Below are 27,343 nucleotides of genomic sequence, written 5' to 3' on the forward strand. Positions count from 1 at the left end.
TCCATATTTAAGGTATTTTGTCAAAACTGTTCACAAGATACTGATTCAAGGGACCTGGGCAGGATGGAGACATGGGCTTACAGGAACATCATGAAGCTGAAGGGAGGGAAGTGGCAAGCCTTGTATCAGAGAAGGAACAACCATTGGCACACTGAACTATTGGAGGCTGACCAGCTGAAAAAACAGCCTGACAGAAAAGTTCAGGGAGTTCTGGTTGACCAAAAGGTGACCATAAATCAGTGCCAAGTTCTTGTGGTAAGGAAGGCTGACATTTTTCAGGAATGCAGTGATCCTCCTCTTTCACTCAGCCTGGTCAGGTGCAACACTGCTGGGTTCAGTGTTGGGCTCCTCAGTAGAGGAGAAACAGGGACATACTGGAGCGAGTCCATTGAAGGCCCACTAAGGCAGTGCTGGGATTGAAATACTGTAATACAAAGAGAAACTGAGAGCTGGGACAGCTTGGCCGGATACAAGAAGGCTGAGACAGATTTTATCTATGAATGCATAAATATGTCTTTATATATGATGGTATAGGGTGAAGATGTGGAAGGTCCCTTCTTCTCAGAGAACCCTGGCTGACGGCCCAAGAAGCCCATAAAACTCTGTTAAAACTTAAGACGTTCTTACAATTGTTACTGGTTTTGCTGTTACTGTTATTACTGCTATTAGTCCAAGACTGAGCACTGGCATAAGAAAAAGTGTTTGACTTGATTGGTCCCCATTTTTGGAGATAATTAAAATTGAACAAAGCATGACTCCAGGTAAGCTTCTATAGCTGACCAAGGTCTCAGCCAGTTTCTGGACTAGGCACTCTCAACATCTGACTGCCAGATTCAGTGAATCCAGGGTTCTGTGAAAATTGATAGGCAAACTTCAGTGTTTGTCCCTAATAATTTGTAAGTTGTATTTCAACTGTTGACTGTGGAAGTAAAGTATTAATAAGCCTACTAATTTTATGAAAATACGTATAAGAATGTGATACCTTATACTATCAAAAATACTGTAGAACACAACAAAGAATGAGAGAAAAATTGTCAGAATAATAATGGATTATATTTCTTCTGCTTAAAAAAGTGAACATCACTATATTCACAATGGAAAGCAAACGCACAACCTGATGGTGTTAACACAACTATATGCAAGCATGAAAGAAGAAAACTAGTAGGAGAGACAGGTAACATACAAAAATAGTCTGCCCTTTCAAATTCTACATGCTGTAGTTTTATGCTACTTACAACAAAGGACTGTATGATTGAGGTCTAAGAAACCTAGTATTTATTTTGACTGAAGGTATAATCTCTCTTTTCATAAATATACCTTTAGCTGTCTATATAATAAATGTTTTTAAGTATGTGGGTGAAATCCTGCACAAGTGAAATCAGCTGGAAAAATCCTGTTAAAATTACAGAGTCCAGGACTTGCATTGTTCTCTAAATTTACACCATGTGAAGCACTCCATCAGAGTTCCAGATGCAGTAAGTAAATAATTGGCAAATTAACTTGATATATTTAAAATTAAAGTTATGAAACTTTTATTAAGTTAACTAGATAACATTTAAAAAATAAGACTATTCACATGCTCAGTACATACCAGTACTAAGTTTTTAACTAGGTTATTTGAAGTCCATTGAATCAAAACAACAGTGCATGTGAACAGTGCCTTTACTGTTTTACTTTCTCAAGTATCTGTGTTGAAAACCTACAGATTAAAAAGTTGATATCACTTACTACATAACTGCAGTAAATATACCATGAGTTCAGTTGGACTTGTTCTAATAATGATGGGGGGGAAAGTAGGCGTATATTTTCATACTGAATGTCATGCAAAACAAATTTTCATTTCAAAACAGTTTTGTTTTCAGTCCTGAATTGATTTTTATTATTATTTCTGCATTGAATTTTTTTCATTTCCTGACTTTCTAGTGAAGTTTATAACAGAGGAAAGGGTAATATTTAAAGGTGGGTGACAATACTGAATTATTTTAGTTGAATTCTGAAAAAAAATGCTTCAAATGAGCTGAAGGAAAACTCTGAAGTTTCTATTACTTATGTTTGTATGTATCAATATAACCAGCTGGTAAAGGGAGGTTATTCTCACTTTGTACTCCATTCTTGTGAGACCCCACCAAGAGTATTGTGTTCAACTCAGTGGCCCTCATTCCGTCAGAATGCAGAACTGCTGGAGTGAGTCCATAGGAGGGCCACCATGATGGTCAGAGGGCTGACAGCTCTCTTATGAAGACACTCTGTTCAGCTTGGAGAAGAGAAGGCTTCGGGGAAACCTTTCAGCACTTCTCAGTACCTATAGAAGGGCTGGAAGGAAATTTTTACAAGTGCATGTAGTGACAGGACACAGAGTAATGGCTTTCAGCTGAAAGAGAGCAGATTTAAAATAGACCTTGGGAAGAAATTATTTACCGTGTCAGGAGGCACTGGAATAGGTTTCCCAAAGAAGCTGTGGATGTTGCATCCCTGGCACTATTCAAGGCCAGGCTGTATGAGTTTCTGAACAATCTGATCTGGTGGAAGGTTGTGGTGGGTTTAGTGCTGACTAAAATCACCACTGCACTTACTCATTTCTTGCTGTGAGATATACATTAGGAAAGGGGCAAAACAGGTTCAAAATTTCAAAAGTAAGAAGAAACTTTATTAATAAAACTTTATTAATAGAACTAATAAAATAAGGAGAATCAGAATAAAATCTCCAGAACAGTTTTCCTCCCCCTGCCCAACTCTTTTCCTTTCCCAACTGACAACATAGAGACAAAACCTGGGATGTTAAATCAGTTACCAACTATACAATAGTCTTTCATCAGTTCTTGTAGGGAGGGGAGTTTTCTTTTGCTCTGCCATGGAGACTTCTCCGCAAGAAACAGTTTTCTTGTGGCTTTTGAGTTCCACAAATAGCAACTGCCTGGGAAAAATTCTGCAATTATGAAATCCCTCCCATGTTTACAGCCCTTCCACAGCTGTGTCGATGGGCCATGAATTCATGGGGTATTATTTTAAGGATGAGTTGTTCAAAGGCAAAGGTTCTCTTCATCTCCCTCTGTGATCATCTTCATCTCTGGGAACAGAGGTTTTTCTTCTTTCCCTGGGTGCAAAGGGTCTTCGTCACTCTCATCTCTCTCTCTGTTCAAACTTCTCATGGGATCACAGCTACTTCAACATCTGCTTGGCTTCATCAATGGATGCCTCTGCTCATATTTACAGTTTGAATACTTCATCCCCTCCCATACTCTCTCATGAATTAAAGGGGATATTTCAGTGTATTAGTGTCCATCTCTGTGGTACTACCAAAAGAGCTTTCATCCCCATTAGGGCATCTCCTCATCCTCCTTCCGTCTAAGGCTTGGCTCCTTTACTGACCTTGATGTCTTCATGTTGTCTTTCTACGTGTTGTCTCTTTCTCTCATCCAAGGGGAGAATCGTGGTCTGCAGGTCTCTTCTGTGTAGTGAAAGAGTTAATATCTCGCCCAGGCCTGGAGAAGGTCATGGGCAGTGGCCGCAGCAGTCACGGTGTTGGATTTCAGGCCTTGCTGGGCCCCTCTCTCTGCCCGGCACTGGGAGGGGGGCACTTGGCCTGGGGCCCAGCGGACCCCGGTTTGGCACGGGCTGGGGACGGGGGGGTTTAGTGTCAGCAAGATGTCAGCAGCCATGGCCTGGCCCAGCCTGGGGTCCTGCAGCCTCCATTCCCTGCCCTGGAGCTGCTGGGTCCGGCCTGGCCACACAGGCCTTGGGGGAGCGGGGCCAGCCCCACCAGAGCTCAGCAACCTTTCACAAGCAAGGTAGCAAAGAGAGAAATTTCCAGGGCTTGCTGTTTTTAAAATGTGGATCTCACAGAGGTGGATCTAATTTCTAAATGGTGCAAAACGTTGTCAGTTCTCAGAACTGACCAGCTATTGTCCTTTGCCAGGCACAGAGGAAGTTCCCAGCAGCTTCTCTCAGAGAAACCACTTCCATGGGTGGTTTCTTCCTTCTTCACCAATCAATGTGAAATCACCACAAAGGTGTACCTGCCCATGAAGGGGTTTGGAACTTGATGATCTTCAAGGTTCCTTCCAGCCCAAACCATGCTACGGTTCCATGTTGATGTCAAATTTATATGATAACTAAGTCATAAAATACTTAATTTTTTCATCTCTTAGATCTAATTGCTTGTTTGTTTTCAAAACTGAGTGAGAAGCACAAAGCTTTTTAATACAAGACATTACCTCTTTCACTGGTTACAAATAATGAAAGTACATCTCAGTACATTTTGGTCATTAATGGCTGACCTCTAGTGTGCAATGAAGATGTGTAATTAAATAATTCTGTTTGTAAAGAGATTAAGTAATTATAATAAATGGAATTTAAGTACAGCAAAGGAATAAGGAAACTGCTTAATGATGGTGAAAACAGTTATAAAATGAAAAAAAAAAAACAACATTCTTCTGATTCCTCTAGGCTGGCTATTTTACTATGCCATAAGGAATTTGCAGGCTGATCACAAAGAAATGTGAATATTTGTGCTTTCTTTTTGAGTGGTAGAATTCCATATGTGGAAATACTGTACTACAATACTGAAATTATTCTTTTGCATTTAATTATTCATCAGTGAAATGCCACTCACACAGATGGGAAAAAATAAAAAAAGATAAATGTAGATAGTGTGTAATTGAAAATTGAAATTGAAATGACAGATAGGATAACAAAAGATTTGAAGGCCTCAACTATTCCTTATGGTGCATATAGTAATCCTGTGGTATTCCCTACAATGCAAAATCATCATTGAATAGGAACTGAGGCTTAATAGTGTGATGTTTCCAAATAATGACTAATCAACTAATGGTGCTACCTTGGCCTTTTACTTACATAAAAAAGGATAGGAGCATTTTTCTGTTCATCTGGTATAGAAATTGATGGATATCCAGAGTAGAAAAGAAACTGTTTCACTTTAAAATTTTTGTAATTATAAAACGAGTGATTTGCTCTAGAGTTCTGGATATGAGTGAAGAATATTTGTGGCAAATAAATTAGTTTCAAGGATTAAGATAACCTCAGAAGGTATGAAAAAGTCTAAGAAATGGATAGTTATAAGCAAATTGACAGATGAAGTTACAAATGCAAATTTTACAAATGCACGTAAGATTAATGTGGAGAAATTAACATATTTTATATCTGTTGCAACCTTTTGCTGAAATGCGGCATACTTACACTGAGGTGTATATGCAAGGGTTGTCCATGTTAATTACCACTGACTCTTTAAAAAGAAGCTCAAATGCAAACGAGATATAATATTTAACACCCATTTATGTTCTAAAGGAGTGCTAAAATCATATTTATTAGGTTAATATCTATGCAATATCTTTATAATTCAAGAACTCTTTTCCTTTAGGAAAGGGAAGGCTTTTGACATCTTGAAATACTTAATTTACTATTCTAGTGGATATGTATTTAATACAGTTTTTATTTCTGTGGAAGCATGTAGATTATACAGATGTGCTTACACCATTTAAACTCACAGCAATCTTACAGACTTGTGTGGTATCAATTACTCTCCTGCTATGCAATAGCGTAACTCAGTACAGGCAAATTAGTGTTTATGTTAGTAACAATAGAAACCACCAAATTTCATGCAGGTTTATATTCTACTTTACCTCATGGAATGGCAATTTTAGTACAGATGGTGTTCTAGAATAACTTTCTTCAGAGTTTTTGATTTATTTAATATTCAAAGTATGTGGATTCTTATCACATCTTATCACAATAATAGTTAGAAATTATAATAGTTATAATCACTAAATATATAAATATATATAAATATATTTATATAGTATATATGTAAATATAATCACTAAATATATAAATATATATAAATAATAGTTAGAAATCACTAAGTGAAATATATTATCTGTTGCAATATTTATGCTTGTTATTTATGTTATCCTCCTGGCATCTGCTTCAGCTACTTTTCTAAGTAAAGAATAGGATTAAATAAATTATAAATGAGGCATTGTGATTGAAATCTAATCTGAATGTTGAAGATACTTCAAAAAAGTGTTCAGCAGATAAATACAGTGATGTAATTTGAAAAATGTGGTAACATTGTAACATCCTGTCTTTCAGTCACATCAAAGGGTATATACACTTAACTTTTTTTAGGTTTATTTTGAAGTTTGATACAGCTTCTGCCATCTCTCTTTTTCCCTTTTATTTTCTCAGAATTAGACAAATGTCTTAGGAAGAGCTTCTTCTGTTCAAAATATGGGTTCTCTAACAAATATGAGTTAGTTACCTCCAAGTGCAGCTGTTCAGCATCTGTCTTACAGGCACAGAGCCATATTGGTAGGTTTCATAAAGAAACTGAGGGATCCATTTACAGCTTGTTTTAATTTCATTTTGTTAGACATACACTGATTGACCTATTGATTGGACATAAATTTTTCCAACTTAATAAATAAATTCATTTATAGATACTCTGAGAGACCCAAGTGATGCAAGAAAATGGCAGAATAATATTTTCAAGTAATTGTAGTAAGTGAAACTATGGTGTGAAATGAGATGTTATTTCTATATTGTTTATCAGCAACCAATGTTATATTTTACACATACAGTAATAAATTAAAAATAATAATACAAACATTCTTGATAAATACTATATTTTATAGAATAGATACATTTTTATTTCATTTAATAAATTACTACCAGGTAATCGTACAAACACTTCTAATAGTGGCAATAGCGTGACTTGTCTTGATAGCATTTCTCTTCTCTCAGCCTGGAGCATGTTTTTTGTGCATTCAGTCATTATTTCTCTTTTGTTTCTGTGCCACCTCCCCCCACCTTTAACACAGCATCTCATTGGCTGAGTACTCACACAAGTGATTTTCCTCCTTTTGCCATATCGTGGAGTATGTATGTCAGTGCTGCAAGACATCACAGAATGAAAAAGGAGGTCAAACAGTAGTTATACCAGATGATTCAAGCATCATTTTCATTCTGTTCTCCATCATCTGTATTACTTCCTTGTGTTTGAAATATGACAACTGTAACTGTCTTCACTTAGTTTATTTATATTTCTAATTTTGCCCTTTAGTATGGGTTTGGTCCAGTGGCAGTTGGAGAAACAACCTTTGTGGTTGGAATTACCCGGTAGTATATTCCTATATTCCTCCATTTTGTGGTTTTGAACACCAACCTAGACTGCAGTGAAATAATTTTAATTGTAATTAAGAAAACTAACTGTTTGGAACTGTGGATCAAGCTCCTTCATTTCTGCTCCTTCATATTCAGCTGATTTACCAATCTGGTAGAATCCTCTTGGTTAACATGCCCTTAGAGACAGAAAAAGGACCAGAAGAATCACTATTGGAAAAGGCACTTAGCAGGGACACAAGGTTATGTAGATCACCTGGCAATTGTTCGTTTCTCAAGTTGCTTCTAAAGGCTACCAGTATCAATCAACAGCAAATGAATATAAGCAAGAAAAAAATTTACCCTGTAGAGACACCTATATAATAACACTTAGAACAGAACTACACTAAGTACAGACTTAAATTATCCATATATATCAAGAAAAAATAGCAGCACAGAGAGGAATCAGGATTTATTCTATGACTTTATGAATTTGATACAGGATTTTAGATTTAAAAAAAGATTAGAAGATGCATATTGGTTTAAGTCTTCTAAAACTTTCTTCTCTTTTTATTATTATTTACACCTTTTTCTTATACAAGTTTTTGTTTGTTTTTGTTGTTTCCGTCTTTTGGGGAGGGTGACCATTTGCCTTGCGAGGTCTATATTTTTGTGTAAGAGTCTAATAGACTAATAATTCTCTCAATTCTCAAAGAGGGGATTTTCTAAAGCATATGAGAGGGGGATGCCCAGTTCCCACTGATTTTTACCAGGTGTTAGGAGTTTAAAATCCCTCAGAGATTCATCAGGTACATTAAAATCAATGACAGAATCAGTAGCTAAACATGAAATAAAAGGAGTATCTATTCTATTTGGATTTGATGCTCTAGTTTGTCATGGGGTGTCTTTACATTTCTCATAGTTTTGAAAAGGCAGATGTTCTGCAAATGGAATCCCAAAAGGAAGTTTATAGGACATGAATGTGGAAGTGGTGCATGTTATGCTATAAAGGGGTAAAATTAGTCTATTTCAGTATTAGAATAAATCTCTTACAGGGCTCTAAGCCATTGAATTTCATCTTGAATTAGTTTTTGAAATGAATCATTTGATAACTCATATTATTTCTAAAGCATAGGGTTAGAGTTAATGTATAGCCTACTACTAAGTAGTTTTGTTTAGTTTGTACCACAATTGTTATTTTAACCTTGTAGATTCAATGAGTAAAACACTGGAAAAGGGGGAAATGGAGGGAAAAAAGGGCACTTTTGAGTTTTTTCTATCACATTACATCTGCATAAAAAGATTTAATCAACACTGTCGAATGATTAGTGAAAAGGAGAGTGGCAGCCTCCCACCCAGAAGCTCATCTGCCTTTGAAAAGATTTAATTTAGGTGATGGTAGCTCTCTGTTACAGTTCCTGATTTTCCTGACATTGCATCGTTCCACTGGCCCCTTCCCTCTGAAGCATTTTCACACATTTATTTTTTTGCTTCTTAAGATGTGCTAAATCCTAAATGTTTGTTTGGTTCTAGTTGAAAGATACCCAGAAGGGTCCTGAGGGATGAACAGCTACTTAAGACGGTAAATAGATTATTGTCCTGAAAATGGTAAATTGATAAGTTGGTTTCCTTTGAGAGTTAGTTGTTTGTAACCAATTGGACTGAGCCTTATAATTCTGCTTATCATTTGAATAAACCTTCTTCTTCTTTTGTGTTTACCCACTAGTCTCTTTGTTCTCCTTTCCAAAGTACTTATCAGTAGCAGTTAGCCTTTATTTTTGTTGCTTATTGAGTCTTCTTTGAAATGCACAATCTCTTTTTCTTACCAGAGTATGCTTTATCTCTGTGTTTTCCATGTGGAGTGAACTCTGTTGCACATGGATAACTGAAGTCTGTGTAAGCTTTAGGATGTAATACTGTCAAAGAATACAAATTTTTTTTTATATCATTAGCATTAGTTTTTCTCCAGCTCTGTGAGGAAAGTGTATACATACCTTTGCAGAAATTTCTTAGCTTTTGAAATAGCTGCATTTCTCTGGCTTTCCATAATTTCATGATTTATATATATGTGTGTGTGTGTGTGTGTGTGTGTGTGTGTGTGTATTTTCTGATGCACCCTTTGCAGTTGTCTTTAAGCACTTTTCCTTGTACTTTTTACAGTGGTGACTTCTCTTATTTCAGTTGTTTCAGTACTCTAGATCAAATTTTTTAGTGTGATATTTAGATCCTTTTCTATAATGGCAACAACTTGCATCATATGAAAGGCTATCACTTTTAGCTTTTTATCACCATTAGCATGTATCATTAGCTAACTCTGTTTTCTGCAGCCAAGTGAATAATTAGAATTCTTTAAGTCCCAAAGCTGTTCCTGCAAGAACAATATTACAGATTGATGTAGCTTTATAGAGAGGGTTTTTTTAAGCTTGGTTCAGGATAGTTTGTTAAATGTTTTATGTTTCATAAAATAATTCCAGTTTGTTTTTATTTTAATCATTAATTTCCCATTTCATGATGTTTTGCTGAAGAATACAGTGCCTCAATACAAATATATTAGTTGTATCATTTTCACCTGCATCTAAAAAAATCAAGTATTTTATCAAAGAGACTAGATTCATTTAGCATAGTCCAATTTTGATGAATCACTCTTTTGTTTTATCCTGGTTGTATTTTTTCCTTTGTGTCTTTGTCTTTAACTTATGTCAAAGCTCAACTGTAACTCATATGTATGTGTAACACATATAAACTGTGTTCATGGTCATACATATAGCATGAAATAATATAATGAGATGAAGTTTTTTTCTTATTTGACTTACAACTGCATTAAATGTAATCTTTTATTTGGATCCTCCTAACAACATTGTGATAATGGCTTTATTATAGTACAGATAATCAGACAATCTTGGTGTCATTGTGACATGATACAGGAATATCTTAAATTTTTGCCATCTACTTGTTAAATATTTTTATTAAATATATTATTAAATATTCTTATACAATATGTTATAAACTAAAACTCTTGGTCAGTAGAAAACTCTTGGCATGGCTTTTAAAGAATGTATTTGTCAATGTGTAACATCCAGGTGAATACAATCTGTTGCCTAAATTCCTATCTGAGGAGTCCTGCTGAATTCAGTGAAATTAAAATGTGTTTCATGCTAAATGTCTTTTTAAATGCATCACAGAATTATGCTGATATATTATACAAGAGCTGGAATTCTGTGAACAGTCTCCCAAATTTATTAATGTGTGTCTGGTGTACATAAAAATTAGTTTAGCTTACTTTTTTTAGTAATAGCATACACAGGTATTCTGAAGAGGTTTCAGTGCCTTATTTCATTAATGATTCAGGGGAAAAAAGGGCCAGTGCTGTCCCCAAAATGGAATACTTACTCATAAAAAGGAAAATAGTATATTATATATTTGGTTTTTATCTGCATTTCAATTTTGTAGACAGGAAATGAACTTTAAGTCTCACTAAATTTCATTGCTATGTTTAAGTGTGGTTGCTTAACCTTGGCTGGCTGATGGGTGCCCACCCAGCTGCTCTGTCACTCCACCTTCTCAGGGGCAAACAATCAGTACAGTCAGGACTTGGAAGAAAAGTATAAGAGATAATCCCTCAGTTTGAAGTTCTGCTGTGAAGTTTGTGCTGATATGGAGTCAGTATTTATGGCTGCTGTGTCAGGGGAGATTTCGGTTAGGTTGTTATTAGGGAAAGGTTCTTACGCGTTTGGGGAAGAGGATGGGGTGAGCACTGGAACAGGCTCCCCAAGGCAGTGGTCACGGCCACAAGCCTGACAGAGTTCAAGGAGTGTTTGGACAATACTCTCAGGTGCATAATAGAATTGTTGGCATCTCCTGTGCAGGGCCAGAACTTGGACTCTGTGATCTTCTTCATGGGCCCCTTCCTGGATATTCTTTGATTCTGTGGTACCACTATAAAATTGGAATTTATGGATACTCTGTAGTGTTGAAAATCTGTTGGGTTGTGTTGAAATGATAAGTATATCTACTCCCTTGAATTTTCTTTCTTTTCATTTTCAAAGAATTGCGATATCAGGATTGTTTGAGTTAAAATCAGTCTTTAAATATGATCTAGTCCAATCCCCACTGCCATGGGAAGAGATACCTTTAATTAAATCAGGTTTCTCAGAGCCCCATCCAACTTGGCCTTGAACACTTCAGGGATGGGACATCTGTAACTTCTCTGGTCAATCTGTTGCAGTATCTCACCACCCTCATGGTGGCTTCCACTTGATGTCATTGTCTTTGGATGTGGTCTTCTAGCCTGCTTCTTATTCTTCTGATAGTACATCTGTCAAGCATATATCTTGCCTATTTTGTGGTTAGAATGTTGTGGGGGACCATGCCAAAGGTCTTACTGAAGTCTGCATAGATCATGAGTTGCTCTTCCCTTGTCCCACTGACACAGTTATTGTAAGTAAACCCTGGAAGCATTTGCACTTTGTACAACCATGTCTGTCTCCAGTTATCTCCCTGCCTTCATTTGTCTTGCTACATCTTCCAGGAAGACCTTTTTCATAATTTCACTCGGCTTGGAGGTGAGATGGATGGGCCAGTCTATAATGTTTCTTTATTTCCAGTAAATAGACTTCCCTTTACTGCCACAACTTTTCAAATACGATCTTGAGTGGCTTGGTATCTTTGTCTGCCATTCTTTCCCTCAGGATCCTGGGATGTGTCTGGGTTTGTCCTATGAGTTGCTCAATACTTCTAATGTGGACATTTTCTCCTATAATTTCCTTTATTCTTGCCTCTAACATTCAGGCCTCTTGCAATCCCTGGAAATAAAAAAAAAATCATCTTTTTATAACAAACTTCATTTTCCTACTGGAAAATGAAAAAACAATGGATTTTTTTTTCAAGTGAAGAATTTAAAATTTCCCAAAGAATTTCTATATTTATTCAAAGAACTCAGAGTGAAACTTCTTTGTCTGTTCTTCATTCTGTTGCATTTTTTTAGTTTCAGGAAACAGTATTAAGACTCAACTTATGTATACCAAAAAGTTCTTTTGTGATTTACAATTTATTTCAGTCTAAACTGTCATTAAAAATGCAGTATCTACTTTGCAATTTGTATATGTATTTTATTTTTTCAATGTCACATGAAGTGTATTGTACTATTTAAAAAGCTTGGTAGCTATTTAAAATTTTACAATCAGAAAAGACAGTTGAGAACAAAAAATGTAAGAGGAGTCCACTAGGAATTTTTGCAGGACAGTGAGTCTATCATTCTTGCATTTTCAAGAAAAAGAGACCTCTAACAGTTTTTTTTGTTTCAGACAAAAGCTGGGGCCACTTATAGTATGAAAGTCAAGTTTTACATCTCTATCTTTTTCTCTTCTGTTGTCGTAAAGGCTGCAAGGCTTTTTTTCAAATTCTCCTACTTCCTGGTTAACTGCATGAGATTAATTTTAATAGTAATAGATGTTCTTGGGATCTAGTCAGATTACTATTTGCAAAGTGTATTTTTGTACTTTACTGAATATTTGATTGTGCTTATTTTAGAAGATGTAATTGCAAAAAAAGCACCAACAGTATTTCATACTACTTGAAATGTATTCTCACATTTAATAGCCATTTTTTTCATATGAAAAAGTATAAGAAAATAACTTATATTGGTTGACCAAATATTGCATGTTATCCATCAGCTATCAGTATGCCCTCATGACAAACGAGAGGGGTGCATTAGGAAGACCACTGCCAGCAGGTCAAGGGAGGTGATCCTGTCCCTCTACTCAGCCCTGACGAGGCCCCATCTGGAGTCCTGTGTCCACTTCTGGGCTCCTCAGTATAAGAGAGACACGGAGCTGCTGGAGCCAGTCCAGTACGGAGTAACAAAGGTGTTTAAGGGACTGGAGCATCTCTGTTATGAGGAAAGGCTGAGGGAGCTAGGCCTGTTCAGCCTGGAGAAGAGAAGTCTGAGAGGGGACCTCATCAGTGTCTAAAGGGGGCGTGTCAAAGGATGGAGCCAAGCTCTGCTGGATTGTGCTGAGCAATTGGATAAAAGGCAGTGGGCAGGAAATGGTGCAGGAATTTCCACCTGAATATGAGCATGAGCAAGAACTTCTTTACTATGCAGGTGACTGAGCACTGGAACAGATTGGCCAGTAAGATTGTGGAGTCTCCCTTACTGGGCTATTTAAGAATTGTCTGAATCCAATCCTGTACTCTGGGATGATCCCACTTGGAGGTTCAACCGGATGACCCTAATGACAGCCTCTTCCAACTGTACCCATTCTGTGATTCTGTGATTAGGTTTACTTCTTATTTGCATTTTGGTCTTCAAGAATGACAGTCTTTTAACCCTTATATATCATAAGAAATATAGCAACCTTGTCAAACAGTAGTCTTAATATTATATTAAAATGGCACCTCTTTGTATCTTCATCTTCTGATTTCTTCATTGTAAGAAGACAGTTAAAGCTGAATGTCATAAAAATGTTTAATCTTGAAGATTGACCGACGTGACTCTTGTGCATACTCTACAGGTTTTTTTTAATAAAAAAAAAGGGATTTATTATTTTGGGAAATATTATTTTTTTTATTTTAATAATATCAGTATTTTAATTTTAATAATTTTATATTATTATTTTGGGAAAAACTATTTTGTACAATTTTTCTTAATAGGGTATGTCATATTTTTGAGAAACAAAAATCTAGGAAGCACTTTATTACTTGAAGTGTTTAATTGCAGATATAAAATCTCTTTCCTCGACTTTAAAATCTTCTAATATTCTCTAAAAATAAAAATATTTTCCATTCTTCTCTAAAAATCTAAACCAAAAGTAAAGCTATTACTCTTGTAAATGTCCATAAATAGTTTAGGAAACTGATTTAATTTCTTTTCTCCAAAACAGATTTTGGAAATTGTTCCTTTTACTTTTATGTGTGTGTGTATTTGTGCATATGTGTCTGTATAAATTTTCACATCCTGAAAAAAATCCGCAATTCACAAAAAATGCAATTACAAAAATGGGCAGAACTTAGACCACTCTCTGATTGGTAGAAACGTAGCTTAAAGCAAGCTTCTGGTACTTCTATCTTTCTGTAAGTTCATTTCTATTACATATATGGAGAAAGATGCCTATACTAGAAGATTAAACATTGATCAACCTCCAGCTTCTAGTTTTTGAGAAAAAATTTAAAAAAGAATGAATCAAAATATCCCAAATATCTTCTTCATGTAAGCACGTACATGGTACAAGTAAAACTTCTAGTTTCCAGAGTTTGGAGTTTCACTGTGGTAGTAGCATTTTGGTTACTGCTGAGTCTTTTTGGTATAAAATCAGCCCATAATGCAGCCTGTATTATCTGTTTCTTATACCTATGTAAATCCTCCTTTGGAGAAAAAACTCTAAAAAAACCCAACTCTAACTAAACCAACTTTCAGGACTACTTTGTCTTTGTAACACCGTTTTACACAAAGTTTTTGTCCTGATGTTTTTATGGAGAGTTTCTTTGTATTTATTTAGCTTCAAAGCCTTTCTTGTTCTGTAAAGGAAGATGTAAGAGGATGTTGGTTTTCAGGCTTATGAAAAGGATTTTTAAGTTATATAGGTTCTTTTTCTGTATCACGGTAGGAATATTTTCACCTTCTTCTTATCACATGTATTGTTATTTTTTTGCTTTATCTTCCCAGCTCTAGAAAATTTTTGCCTTGTAAGTTTGAGTTGTAGGTGTAACATTTAAGTGCTCTTTCTGGTATCTTATGAAGTGCTGCAGAGGTTTTTTTGAAGTATTTGAAATAAAAAAAACTAAAATCAAGGTCTAGAGGAGTCCTAGAGTTTGCTTACAGTATACCATTTTTTTTTTCCGATTCAGCAACATGGATTTCCAATGTTGAAAAGTTAGTATTTATGGAATTCTTCACATATGCACAGTAATTTTCCACAGAGTAAAGAAAAATTCTCAGAATTAAACCCTCTTTGTGAATGGTTTGAATGAAGTTATCACTCATGAGTGTTCTTTGACATCACAGCAGTTGCTAACCCTTGGATCAAAACACAGTCTGAATGCTCTGTGGTTTAAAATGTAAAAAGGTCTTTTTTTAAAGACCTTTTTAGGTAAACCAGTGAATAACTGACTAAAACAAATATGAAAATTCTAATCAATGCTCTAGGGAGTATTGAGAATATTGCAAATTTTATTGACAATAAAAGTGCTGGACAGTCTGATGCTGGGAGTGAATATTTCATGAAGAAAGAGAAACATTTTATAACTGATAAAACTGTGTCAATGTTTTAAGGCCTCGGCCTCATTGTAAATATCCTTTAGTACAGCTAAAATCAGTCACTCATGTAGTTATGTCAGTTTTCATTAGATCGAACAAGGAGAGGAACAACTGACTTGAAGTCAAAACTGTAGTATTCTTTATACAGTTCTCATATGTCTACTCACATGCTTACCAGCTATGAGCCATTTTCTCACCAAACTGATTTCTCATATATTTGAGGAAAGATCGTGACATTAAACAAAACGAGATCTGTATTTGGAGTCAAGGAAGCAGCAGTTATTCAGTCTTCATGCATCCATCACCATTCAGTTCCAACATGTGAGAGGGATCTTTAAAATTACTTTCTTTCATTATACAAGTCATCTAGTACCCAGTGTCTTAAGTGCTGCCAGATGCTTGAGTTCCTAAGAGACTTTTGACCAGGCTCATATATTCCAAAGCATCTGCTTATGAAGTATCATAGTATTTCTAAGCTAGTATTGTCATAATTTTTCTTTGGATAGAAGAGCTTTGTAGGTAGCTCTGTTTTCTCCCCAAGGCACCACACAAGTTACTTAATATTTTAACACAGACTGTTCAACCCCAGTAGTGTCAGTGGTGCAATGTGTAGTGTCTTGTGGCAAGATGTAGGAAAAGCCCATACTAGAGACCAGTTACTGTTTTCAGGAAAAGCTTTGGGGAATGTAAAATGGGCTGTGAGGTTAGGTAGTTCACTCATGAGAAGAACTCCTGTGATTGTATCTGATCAACTGCAGAGCAGCTGCAGGTTTCTGCTGTCCTTTCAAAATGACACACGCAAGAAAATCACTGTAGTTCTAGCAGAATGGACACTAGTAACAATGTATTAGCTGTGCCCAGACACTGGGTGTGAATAATGGAACTTCTCACCCACAAATCTTTATCATAAGTAATTAAGGATTAAATGGATTCTTCGTTTTTCATTCTGAATTGAGACCTGGAGGAACCATAAGGAAAAGCTGTTACATCATCGTGGTTTTGGTATTTTTTATTTGCATTGCAGTCTGAATTAGGTACTGATTTATTTCAGGGACAATTTTATCATTTTTTTAAAGATGATGAAGTTGGGAAACTGTTGTTGGAAGTTTGTTGGTCTGAAAGAAAAACTTGAAATATTCACTGTTTCTAGGATCTGGTTATGCTGCTTGATAGCTTTTTGATGCATTTCAAAAGGTCATTTCGGTTAGATCTGTACATATGTGGAGGGGAAGTGACTGAGGATCCAAGTCAACAAAAAGTAAGGGGAGAATTAACCACCTGTTTTTCACATGAAGTATATGAACTATCAACACAAATTTGCCTGATTGAGAGGTACGTTAGCATATCCTGGAAACTGTGAAGGGTTTTTTTCTCTCTGTTTGTATTATTTTTTATAAATTACACCTCCTCTCCCCCTTTTTTGTTTCCTCTAAGATACCAATTTATCTATTTTTTTATTTATGTGCATATGTGCGATTTCTCAGTTGAAGGTAAGTAATGCTTACCGCACTGCTAGGTTTTATCTTCATGTTTTTCCCAGCACCCAAGGTTAGAACAGGTTCAGTGAAAGAGCCCTTTCTTATAGTAAACACTAAGATTTGTCTGGTAAGCATGTGTTCTGTTTAAAATCCAGAGAAGTAAATAGTGGCTGGAGAGTCATCCATGACTCTTCTAATCACCTTCATAACACTATTAGAAAGCTATGTTTTGTTAGTCTGTATTGGTAAGTGTGGTGAGCTTTCCAGCAGTGCTGCATGTGGTGAAATGGTGGGTTGGGGTCATGGGATGGAGAAAGCGAGTGAGCCTTAAACCTCAGTGTGAGGTATTGAGGTGTTAGATAGTAGAATGTGATGAGGGAGAGGAGGTGGAGACTATCAGGTTGTCCCCCTGATGACCCTAACAGAGTCCATAAATGGATCACAGGACTGAGCCAGAGTGTGTCTGGGCCAACAGTCTCTATTCTGCTGGCACTGACTCTGCCTTGAAAATTAATGCGTGTAACTCTGCAGAAAGCAGTGTGACACTTTATTGGACGATATACCAGAACGGCACAAAGATGATACTTCTTCTGGGTCTCATCATGGGAGTGTATACTGCTTGAATTACATTAAAAAATGCAAGAGCCCTAAAACAGATGTGCTATTTAAGAAGTAATGGCTATGTAGACTATATTTTTGAAGAAGAAACACGAAGCTTGATTATTTTTTGATGAAACTGACTGTGGGTAAACATATGAACGAAACATGTTTTATCACTATATTGATTACATTATGCATTAGTTGCAAGTTGATGTGAGAATGTAGATAATTAAATGACTTTTTCATGTTGCTAGGAAAAAGAGGATCAGTTTTTTTTTCCTTGAGAAATCTTGTCTGTTTGCATAAACTTCCATTTTTACTGGTTCTGGTGTTACATTTGCATGTGATAATGAAGGCAGAGTCATATAAAACGAGAATTCTGACCAGAATAATAATACCTTGCTATAACCATTGAAACATTTTACTGATAAAACACTCTGCACATATGTATGAAAAGAATTGTGTTAATTTTTGGAATACAAGGTTCACTTTTCTTCCATAAGTAGTGCTGTTAGATCCATAGTAAGGAAAACCTGTAGCACTCCTAAGAATAAGAAAAATTTGATTCACTAGTAATTAAATTCCCTTTTTAATATTATCCTATAAACTTACATCAGGATCTATTTGTGCCTTCTTTAAATGGGTGTATTTTTTAGAGCTATGTTACTGGCAAGAGCTCTATTGAAATTCTTGACTTGCATATGTTTCTGTCTGTGAGTCTGAGAGAGATTAAAAAAAGGGGGAGAAAGCTTGTGGACATTTCTAGTTGCGTATAGGTTTGCATCTAAAGGTCGAGGGATTTGTAGGGAGAGTCTTATTCTTCCAAGCTCTGCTTGAAATTTCTTAGGTTTTTGTTTTGGTTTGGTTGTTTTTGTATGTTTATTTTTTGTTTTTTGTTTTGTTTTTTTGTTTTTTTAATAAGCTGCCTGGCAAAGACATAAAGAAGCTAAGGAAATAAAGCATCACTATAAAACATCATTTGACTTTTTACCACAGAAACCAGTGATTTTTCTATCAGACATTGCATCAGAAGTTACCAAAGCCTATTTAATCATGCATGATAATACTCAAGTTTAATTAGAAAATAAAGGTAAGGATTGTTGTTAAAAAAATAAAACACCACTTCTAGCTAAGTGGGTAGTATTTCACTGATGCTTACTGTAAATTCAAGAGAGCAGTTATTTTTAACAGATATCTTTAAAAAATTACATGTATAGTATATGGAATTATGTAACATTTTTGCATATTGGAATTTAAGCCTAAGACTTTGCAAGGATTTGTAGTGTATTATTAAACTCTAGTTAATTCATAAATACTTTTCTACTTCTTGAATTTTGAATAGTCTGTGATATTTTTAACAGAACCCAGCTAAATCATACCAGCTGTGGACAGTGATTAATGCAGTGAGCAAGGAAAGCTCAGCATGCATGAAAGGAGAGCATAACAAGGACAAAGCAGACACACTCTTGATTGTAATGAAACTGGATTCCCGTGAGGGGTAGCATCATAATATTACTTTTATCTCTTCCAGTTTTTTTTTTAAATTTTCATTAGGTATTGGCTGTTGACTCTTTATTTTCTAGATTATGTATATTTATTCTTGGGTCCACTAACTTACTTGAAAAGGCAGTGTACTTAATGGAAATTGCAGATAAAGGTTAAGAGTAACAGTAAGTTCCTACTTTCAAAGTGAAGTTCATATTTTCTTTTACTGGCATGCAGTATTGCATACAGAGTATTGATTCTACAGAGTTCAGGTGCTCTTCATTAAAATCACACATTTTTGATCATGTCTTATGGTTTTAGTTCTGATGGGGTGCTGAATTTGTCCCATCCTGGCTTGATCCTGAATTTTTTTAAGTAAAATAAAAATCAAGTAAGTATTCTGTCCAGTTAAAAAATTAGTACTTGATCACAGAAGTGGTAAAAGCTCATTCCTATTATCAGGCAGTAAGCAAGCAATGTTATCATGAATCAGCATGAATTAACATGTTCACAGCAATTCTGTTATTCTGTGTAAAACAATGATAGTCTGTGTTTTATGAATAGAAGTTACAGCTGTGAATACTCACAGAAGAAATGCACAGTACCAAGAAGTCACTGACTTTTTTTATTTGGATTGTAATTCTCACTCTGTCTTTATTTTAGTGAAATGCACTGTAAATTGCTCCCTCTTCTATCCATTGGTGGTAAATGGGAAAAGAAAATAAAACCAAACAAAAAAAAACCCTACAAAACCCTCTAGTGATATGAATGGTTTTAAAGACATTCTAAAGTAAATAAAGCAAGAAGCTATTCAGTGTATTGAAACGGTGTACCAAAACTAAGGTACTTAATGCAGTTTTACTTAAACTATAGCTAATTGATTTGTATCAGAATTGAAGAAACATAACAATGTATTTGGTATAGTGACCGTATTTCTTTTTATGAAGGTAAATCAAGCTTGACTTTCTACATTTTATCATAAATCAAATGTACTTGCTCAATAAGACAATTGGACTGGATGATTGATGGTTGGACTGGATGGTTTGAATTTGAAGAGTGTCTTCCAACCTTGATGATTCCTTGATTCTGTACTAAGATTTGCTATCATAAATCCTAGCTGAAACTCCCATTGCACACAACTAACTGTGAGAGAAGCCCTGCAGCTGCAAACAGTGGTTAGGAGGTGTATTTTTTGGCTAAAAATATGATGATACAGGCATACAGTTTTATTTTCATAGTACTCCACACCAAATCTTACCTTTTTTTTTTAATTTCAACTCCTCTATGCTTACATCAGACTTCCCAAAGCAATCTTTGTTTGAGACCATTAAGTACTAATGTGTTTCTTTTCCTGAAATCTACCAGCAAGGAAGATTAATTTTGCCTGTATGTTATTTATTGTACCATGACAACTACCATTGTCATTATACCATGGTGGGATTAATAATCCTTCTCACAGAAATGCAGTGTTTCAAATTTAGACTATTTCAATGCCTCAGGAAGGTGTTTGCAAAAATTGGTTCCCATTGCATTTTAGTTCTCTGGTTGCATAGGTGTCAGAAATTTTTAATGAAGACAGTTGGTTAGTTTGTGGAAGTAAATTACATTAAGTCACCTACTGAAACGATCCACTGATTTTATACAGGTAACTGTCAGCATCCATGAGACATTTGTAATGTTCACTTCCCACTTAAATGGCTGGATTTGAATTTAGAGAAATAACACACTGTCATTTTCTGAGCACACCAGTAGTTGTCTAGCTCAGCATTAGTCTCAGATTAGTTATTCTCTGCTTTTATTTTATAATGCAGTTATACCTTTTATTTGAGTTCCTGTAGATACATTGAAAATTGAGAGTAGTATTTCAAAATACTGTAAATTTACTCTGTTTCACTTGCAAAGCTGCTTCCTAGGCAAGTTATTTTTTCTCCATAAGATACTAATGATTTTCCAAATAGAAAAGGTGTACACAGTGACCATCAATTGCAAAACAAAATTAAATTGTCTTTTAACTATTTAATCTAGGCACTTAGGTATCTTCAGTCAGAATGTTTTGTATTTATTAATATGTGGTAGAAGCAGTGGAGTTTTATGTCCAAGTATAATGATGAATTTAAAATACAGCTAAAGTTGCAGGGCATTTGATCCCTCTATAATAGACACCTTTTACTTCTTAAAATGGGATCTTCTAATACATCTGAACTATGGAAATAAAATTGGAAACTATGAAGTGGAGAAGGTTTTGTCCTTCTTCAAGAGGGTATTGTTTTCTCAGCTCTAATATATGACCTGTAAAAGTGGCCCAAGGGAGCCAAGCCTTTTATGTGTTTTAATAAGCTAAGTGCTATTATTAAAGAACCATTAATGGTTTTATTCTAGTTCTAATTGGATATTAAGAAATACTGACTCTAAATCATATGTAGCTTATTACAGGTTTGGGTTCACAAGTAGAGCATTGGATTAGAGTTCAGGCTCACAACAGTAGTTGTCCACGTCTATATTTTTGCTAATTTCTGCACAGCATTTCATTACATTCTGAAACACACCACAGACTGTCATTCTCCCAGGAGGGAGAGAGCTCTGTGGCTTTAAGTGAGCGCAGATGAGGGATAACATAACACAGGGCATGACTTCGGCCAGAACATGGCTTCACATCCTGAGGATCATGTTTAACAGGTAATTTTCAGTTCCCTTGGTAGTTGTGATTTTGATCAACATCATATAAGCAGATAAAGAGGTGTCACTGATGTTGAATTGCACCATGTGTAGAGAGACACAATGCAATTAGTGGAGTTACACAAAGAAAAACTACTGATTAGACTGAAGTTGGAGCCTCAGTCTAGAAACTTAAGCATATTTGCATTTTTTTCTATCGGAAACCTTTGTTTTGTGTGATGCTTATGTGTATTTATTTTTGTAATAGTTACTGGAAAATATTTTAAAAACTCTGGGTAGAGCATGTAGTACTTTCGTTTCAGTGTGTACAGCTTCTGCTGGGCTTGTATTAAAAACAATTATCGATAAATCAGTGATTTTTTTTAAAATTTATGCATACTGTGCAGATGAACACATTTTCAATCAAATTGAAATTCAATCATATTTTTATGATACGATACAGGTACTGACAGAAAAGAGTTATTGGACCATGTATGTTAAAAAAGGCTAGAGGTTTTATAATTTTTTGTTACTAATCATAAGGGGAATGGTTTCTGTTTCTGTGTATGATACAAGATACATAAAAAACAAAGGTTTTGCCTTCCCTATGAGTTATTTTTAAAGTTATGCTCAAAAAAAAAATTATTATTACTATTTCTCATCTTTTAAGAACTAAAAATTATTGAAGTAAAGAAAGACTGGTACACATAGGGTTTTCGGTACTATTTTTCATGCTCATTGAAAATTACGTTTCTAAAGAAAAGTAATTCAAGTGAAAACCTTATTTTGAAATGGGGATTATGCAATATATTAATTTCTACAAAGCAGATTCAAGCACTCTAAATTATGATCTGTTTCCTTGGTAGTTATGGAAGACATATTTGAATGCATAATTTGAGGACTGAGAAGCTCTTTGTATTTTGACCAGCTTTGAAATAGATCAATAAATGAATAAATAAATATTTTTTACCAGCAACATAGCCCCTACTATAACACAATACTGCAGCCAAGATCAAGGTTTTAATCAGGATTGTTGCTTAGATTTTTTTCCTGTTGTCATTATGGAATGTATGAATTAATTGAAGTTTATCAGACTTGTTTTTTGGTCTTTTAAATGCATTTTACATTTTTAACTGTAATATCATTACACTTGAATTAGAACATTTTGGACAGCAGTATAATCAGCATTAGTTTGAATAGTTGAACTGCAAACAGAAGGTCCACTTACAAATCTTGGGAAGATGCTAGGGGGAAAAAAAAAAAAAAATTAAATATCTCTGACGTTTTTGTTTTTAGAATTGAAATATCCAGACAATGCTGAAGACCCATATGCAATGCTAAATCCTTTTTTAGGAAATTAGTGTGCAACACAGATTAGTTTTCACTGTAATTATGGCTTTCGTGACAGATGATGAAAAGTTTAACGAAAAGTCAATTACATAAACTACTTGAATCTCATGGAGCTTAATTATAGGGTCCACATTCTAATAAAATTATTTTTCAAGCTTCATTGCGTGGACCTCACTTAAATCAGAAAACCTACAAGTAACTTAATAATGACTTATTTCAAAGGTTTTTGTAATGTTGTATTTACTACCTTTGTGAAATTACAAAAACAGAAATGGGAGAGACAGAAGGATTGTGTTCTACAAACTTTTTTCTTTCAGAGATTATGACAAGGGAGTGATTCTGTTGAAAGCAGTTGAAAGCACAGCTAAAAATATGAAACACTTTATATGCATATGCAAAAGCATTTTTTTTCTTTTTTTAAAGGCTGTACCATTTTATTAGAGAGAGGATAATTTTTATTATTAGTATTAGCATTAATATTACTTCATAATTGGATTGAGATCACATAATTTCTAATGTTTACTGATTGCGCCTAGTAGAAGCTATGCTGGATTCAGCGTTTTGGAAGTGAATTCCTTCCACATGGGGAAAAAAAGCAAAGTATGTCTGAAAAGGTTAGCTCATATTTTTGACCTGATATTTTTGTGAATGGTCTGCTCTTTCATCAGTGGGAAAATACAAAGGCTACACTTTGCTGTGTTTTACAAGGTATAGCCTAAGCTTCATTTTAATAGTTACTAGAATAGAGTAGAAATTTTGTTGCTAATGGCCAAGAGTCTCAGTTACAAGTTGTAAAATCAGAGTGCCTTAATAGAGACTATTTTACGCCTTAACATTTTCTTCAGTTTTATCCAGAACTAATGACAAAGAGATCTGTGAAAACATGTCTTTTAACCTCTTTTGAAGCTGAAAACCAGGTGACTGTGTTACAGGGAGATGCTTCCACTGCTGAGGAAGTGTCAGTCTCATCCTTCTTCATTCTTTCTGATCATCGCTAAGTATCCTTGTGTGACAGAAGTAAGACCATGCAAAATTGCATATTGGTGAGAAACCAAATAATACATTAGGAAAAAAATAATACACCAGGGCAGAACTTCTTTGTCTGACATCTCTCCTTGAAATTGTGAATGGGTATCCAAGATGGGTATTCATCCTGCTCGTTATATTTTACAGCTTATATCTTTGTGCTTTGGCTCTTGCTGGAGCTTAACAGGACAATGTTGCATGCTGTGCAGATGACAAAGGCATGCAGGCTGTTTGCCATACAGCAGTTGAATCTTTAAGTAAATAACTCAGCCTAGTATTTATTCATATTTAATGGATGGAACTATCTGACATCAGGTATTCATTGTACACTGTGAACGTAAATGAGAAAGATGTCCATTGCTGTTACATTGCATCATTTTCAAATGCGCAGTAGTAAACTGGAGTAGCTGTTGAAATAATCTCTGTTAAACACCATATTACAGTTGTATTAGTAGTAGAGAAGAAAGATGGAACTTGTCAGCTGTAGCTTCATCTGATGTAGTCTCATCATTACAGCTTAAGGATAGCGAAATATGAGTACATAAGAATGTAGAGATAGTTTGCCTAGCTTGGCTAGGTAGTTATGTAAGTTGCATCTCTGCTGCCTACAGTGTCGGTACCGTTTTCCTTTATGCTCTTTTATTATGTCATAGTATGAAGTAGAGGTCATTATACCTTTGAGAAAAGGTGAAACTTAAAAAAAAAAAAAAGAGAGAGGTATGTATGTGATTTTCTAGACATAACATTCCAGAATGAATATTGTTGGATCTCGTTTCTACAGTATGAGATAAAAACTGCTAACAGTGGTATGAATTTGAAGCTAAATGGTTGATCAAATAGTTTCAAAACAAAAAAAAATTAATTACTGTTTTGTGTTAACAAAACTCATGCTTCTAGTGGAATACACTGCACTTGTGGAAAGATGGGGGAAATGGTTTATAGCAAGATACAGGAGTGGGAAGATGTGAGAAGAAAATCTGTGATTTAGGAAGAAGGCAAATGAGAAGCAATATCTGAGGATTGTTCGTGACACAGTCTTGGTAGACATAGTAAGGTTGACAGAAGCTGTGGAAGGAGAAACCATTGGGGAGAAAAAGCAGTGAAAGTTTTGTTCTGCATAGCCTTAGAATTAATCCAGGTTTCATGGGATCAAGAATTATTTTTTTTGGTAAGAAATAGTCTCTAAACAGAGAATAGAATAATGGTTGACCATCTTCTGTTTTCAGGCAGACATTCCAGCTTTAGTGATTACAAGTTGCTTTATGCTGCTGCTGCTCCTATGTATCAGCAGAAGTGTGCAGATGACTTGGGATTTGTAGAAATACATATTGTACTGTAAAATTCCTTTTTCTAATAGGAATAAAAAAAAACAACTTTGGGAAGATTTCTGTGTTTTTACTTAGTGGGAAATCTAGACTCAAAGATATTCTCGTAACTTTCTATTTCCATATATGGGTGCAAGATAATACAATCACACAGGCTTTCTTTCCCTGGCCATCTGCCAGGCTTCAGGCTCAGGCTCTTTGCTGTAAGCCCTTTGCGTCTTTGATTCTTTACTGAAGTTGTAAAGTGAATAAATCAGGGAATTGAGGAAAGTAAAAGCTTAGGAAGGTCTGGAAAGATGACAGTGCTGTAGAGTACAGAGACTTCAAATAGGTTGTTAAGCAGAAAGTAGGAAATAGTTCTGATATGTACTAGGTAAAGTTATTGGTAGAGGGGGCCCACTGATATGGCTTCTGTGAACACTGTTTGAAGTTTCCTCCATTCCCAAAAAGCCAGTGTCAGATGGTAGTAAGATGGACCTGCCAGTGGCCAAAGTCAAGCCCATCACCAATGGTGGCAGTGCCTTGGGGATAACGGATTTAAGAAAGGGAAGGAAGTTGCCATGCTCAGGCAATTGCAGTTAGAAAAGCATGAGGAATGGGGTGAAGTATATGAGAGAAACAGCCCTGCAGATACCCAGGTCAGTGGGGAAGGAGGGTGAAAAGGTGGTCGAGGCAGCAGAGCATGTTCCCCTGCAGCCCATGGCGAGGCAGCTGTGCCCCTGCAGCCCCTGATGAAGCATCTACATCCTATCAAGACCTACCCATCCACAGCCTATGAAGGACCGTATAGTGGAGCAGGTGGATATGCCTGAAGAAGGCAGTGGCCCTGTGAGAAGCTCCTGCTGCAGCTGGTTTGCTGACAGGACTTGTGACCCTGTGGCGCATCTGTGCTGTCTTAGACTTTTCCAGAAGGACTGCACTTAAGTGGTAGGATTTGTGTTGAAGGAGTTATTGGAGGACTGTCTTCTATGGGAGGGACCCTACACTGGAGCAGGGGTGGAGGGTGAGGAGAAGGGAGTGGCAGAGACAAGGTGTGATAACTTAGAGCAGAGCAAAGCCCATTTCTGTCTCTCTCGGCTGCTCAAGGGCAGGAGGAAGAGAAAAACAAAAATGAAGTAGAGCCCAGGAAGAAGGGAAAGGTGGAGGAAAGGTGTTTATAAGATTTAGATTTATTTCTCAATAACCGTCTCTGTTTGATTGGCAATAAATGCATTAATTTCTCTGAGTCTGGTTTGTCTGTGAATGATCTCCCTGTCCTTCTCTTGACCCGTGTGTCTTTTGTTGTGTTTTTTCTCCACTCCACAGACTAAGGAGGGATGTGACAGAGGTTTTGGTCTGCACCTGGCATCCAGCCAGGGTCAACCCATTATGCTGTTTAACCATATATTTGTCACATATCTGGCTCATTTTGAAATACACAGTGTCTTCATGAACAAGATCAGTTTTTGCGACTACAGTTTAACTGCAGCATAAATAAATATTTGACATCAGCCATATGATATGTTATAGGCTTTTCAGTAGTGAAGGAGGTCAGCGACAGACATTAAATATTTAAACTTTAAAGTAGTAACTTACAGGATTCTTCATATGTTACAATTAGAGAAAAAAATTGGAAGCTCAGAAGCATGCCACTCTGTATGGATGCAGACTGCTATCCTGAAAGTACAAAAACGCAGATTCATGAAACCAATGGCATTTATCATTATGTAGCTTTGTTTGTATCTCTTTTACATCTCCAGAAAGTAAATGTTTCATTACATACTGCAATAGATTGATATTTTATAGCAGAAGGAGAACTGAAGTGTCAACTGCTGTAAGTTCCCAATGGCAGATTTAATGTATTGGCTGGGTTGTTTATTTCACTAGTAAACAGAATCTGGAATGATCTGAATGATAAGTCTATAAGAAAAAGTTTCTAGCAGATAAGAATCATAGAACAGTTGAGGTTTGAAGGGATTATGAATGATTTCTAGTTCAGAAGCCTTTTCAGTGGACACAGGTATCTTCCACGGACCAGACTGCTCAAAGGCCTATCCACATTGGCCTAGAACCCT

At 35.7% G+C, this 27,343-nt stretch overlaps 1 protein-coding gene across 29 annotated transcripts in view; it reads left to right on the forward strand.

Moving 5' to 3' along the window:
* The window catches only part of PTPRD (protein tyrosine phosphatase receptor type D), a 1,176,387-nt gene that overhangs the window by 908,169 nt on the left and 240,875 nt on the right, over positions 1–27,343 (forward strand). For 12 of the 29 annotated variants that reach the window (XM_086870047.1, XM_086870050.1, XM_086870048.1 and 9 more), the window contains exon 1: positions 1,038–3,788. The exons of the other annotated variants lie outside the window; for them this stretch is intronic. In XM_086870047.1, the coding sequence (XP_086726173.1) occupies positions 3,374–3,788 (415 nt within the window). In that variant the 5' untranslated portion in view covers positions 1,038–3,373. Of the gene's footprint in view, positions 1–1,037; positions 3,789–27,343 lie in introns of those variants that run through there. 29 annotated transcript variants of the gene reach the window in all.

Source organism: Cyanistes caeruleus, chromosome Z (genome assembly GCF_971803275.1).
Source record: "Cyanistes caeruleus chromosome Z, bCyaCae1.hap1.1, whole genome shotgun sequence".
Classification (NCBI taxonomy): domain Eukaryota; kingdom Metazoa; phylum Chordata; class Aves; order Passeriformes; family Paridae; genus Cyanistes; species Cyanistes caeruleus.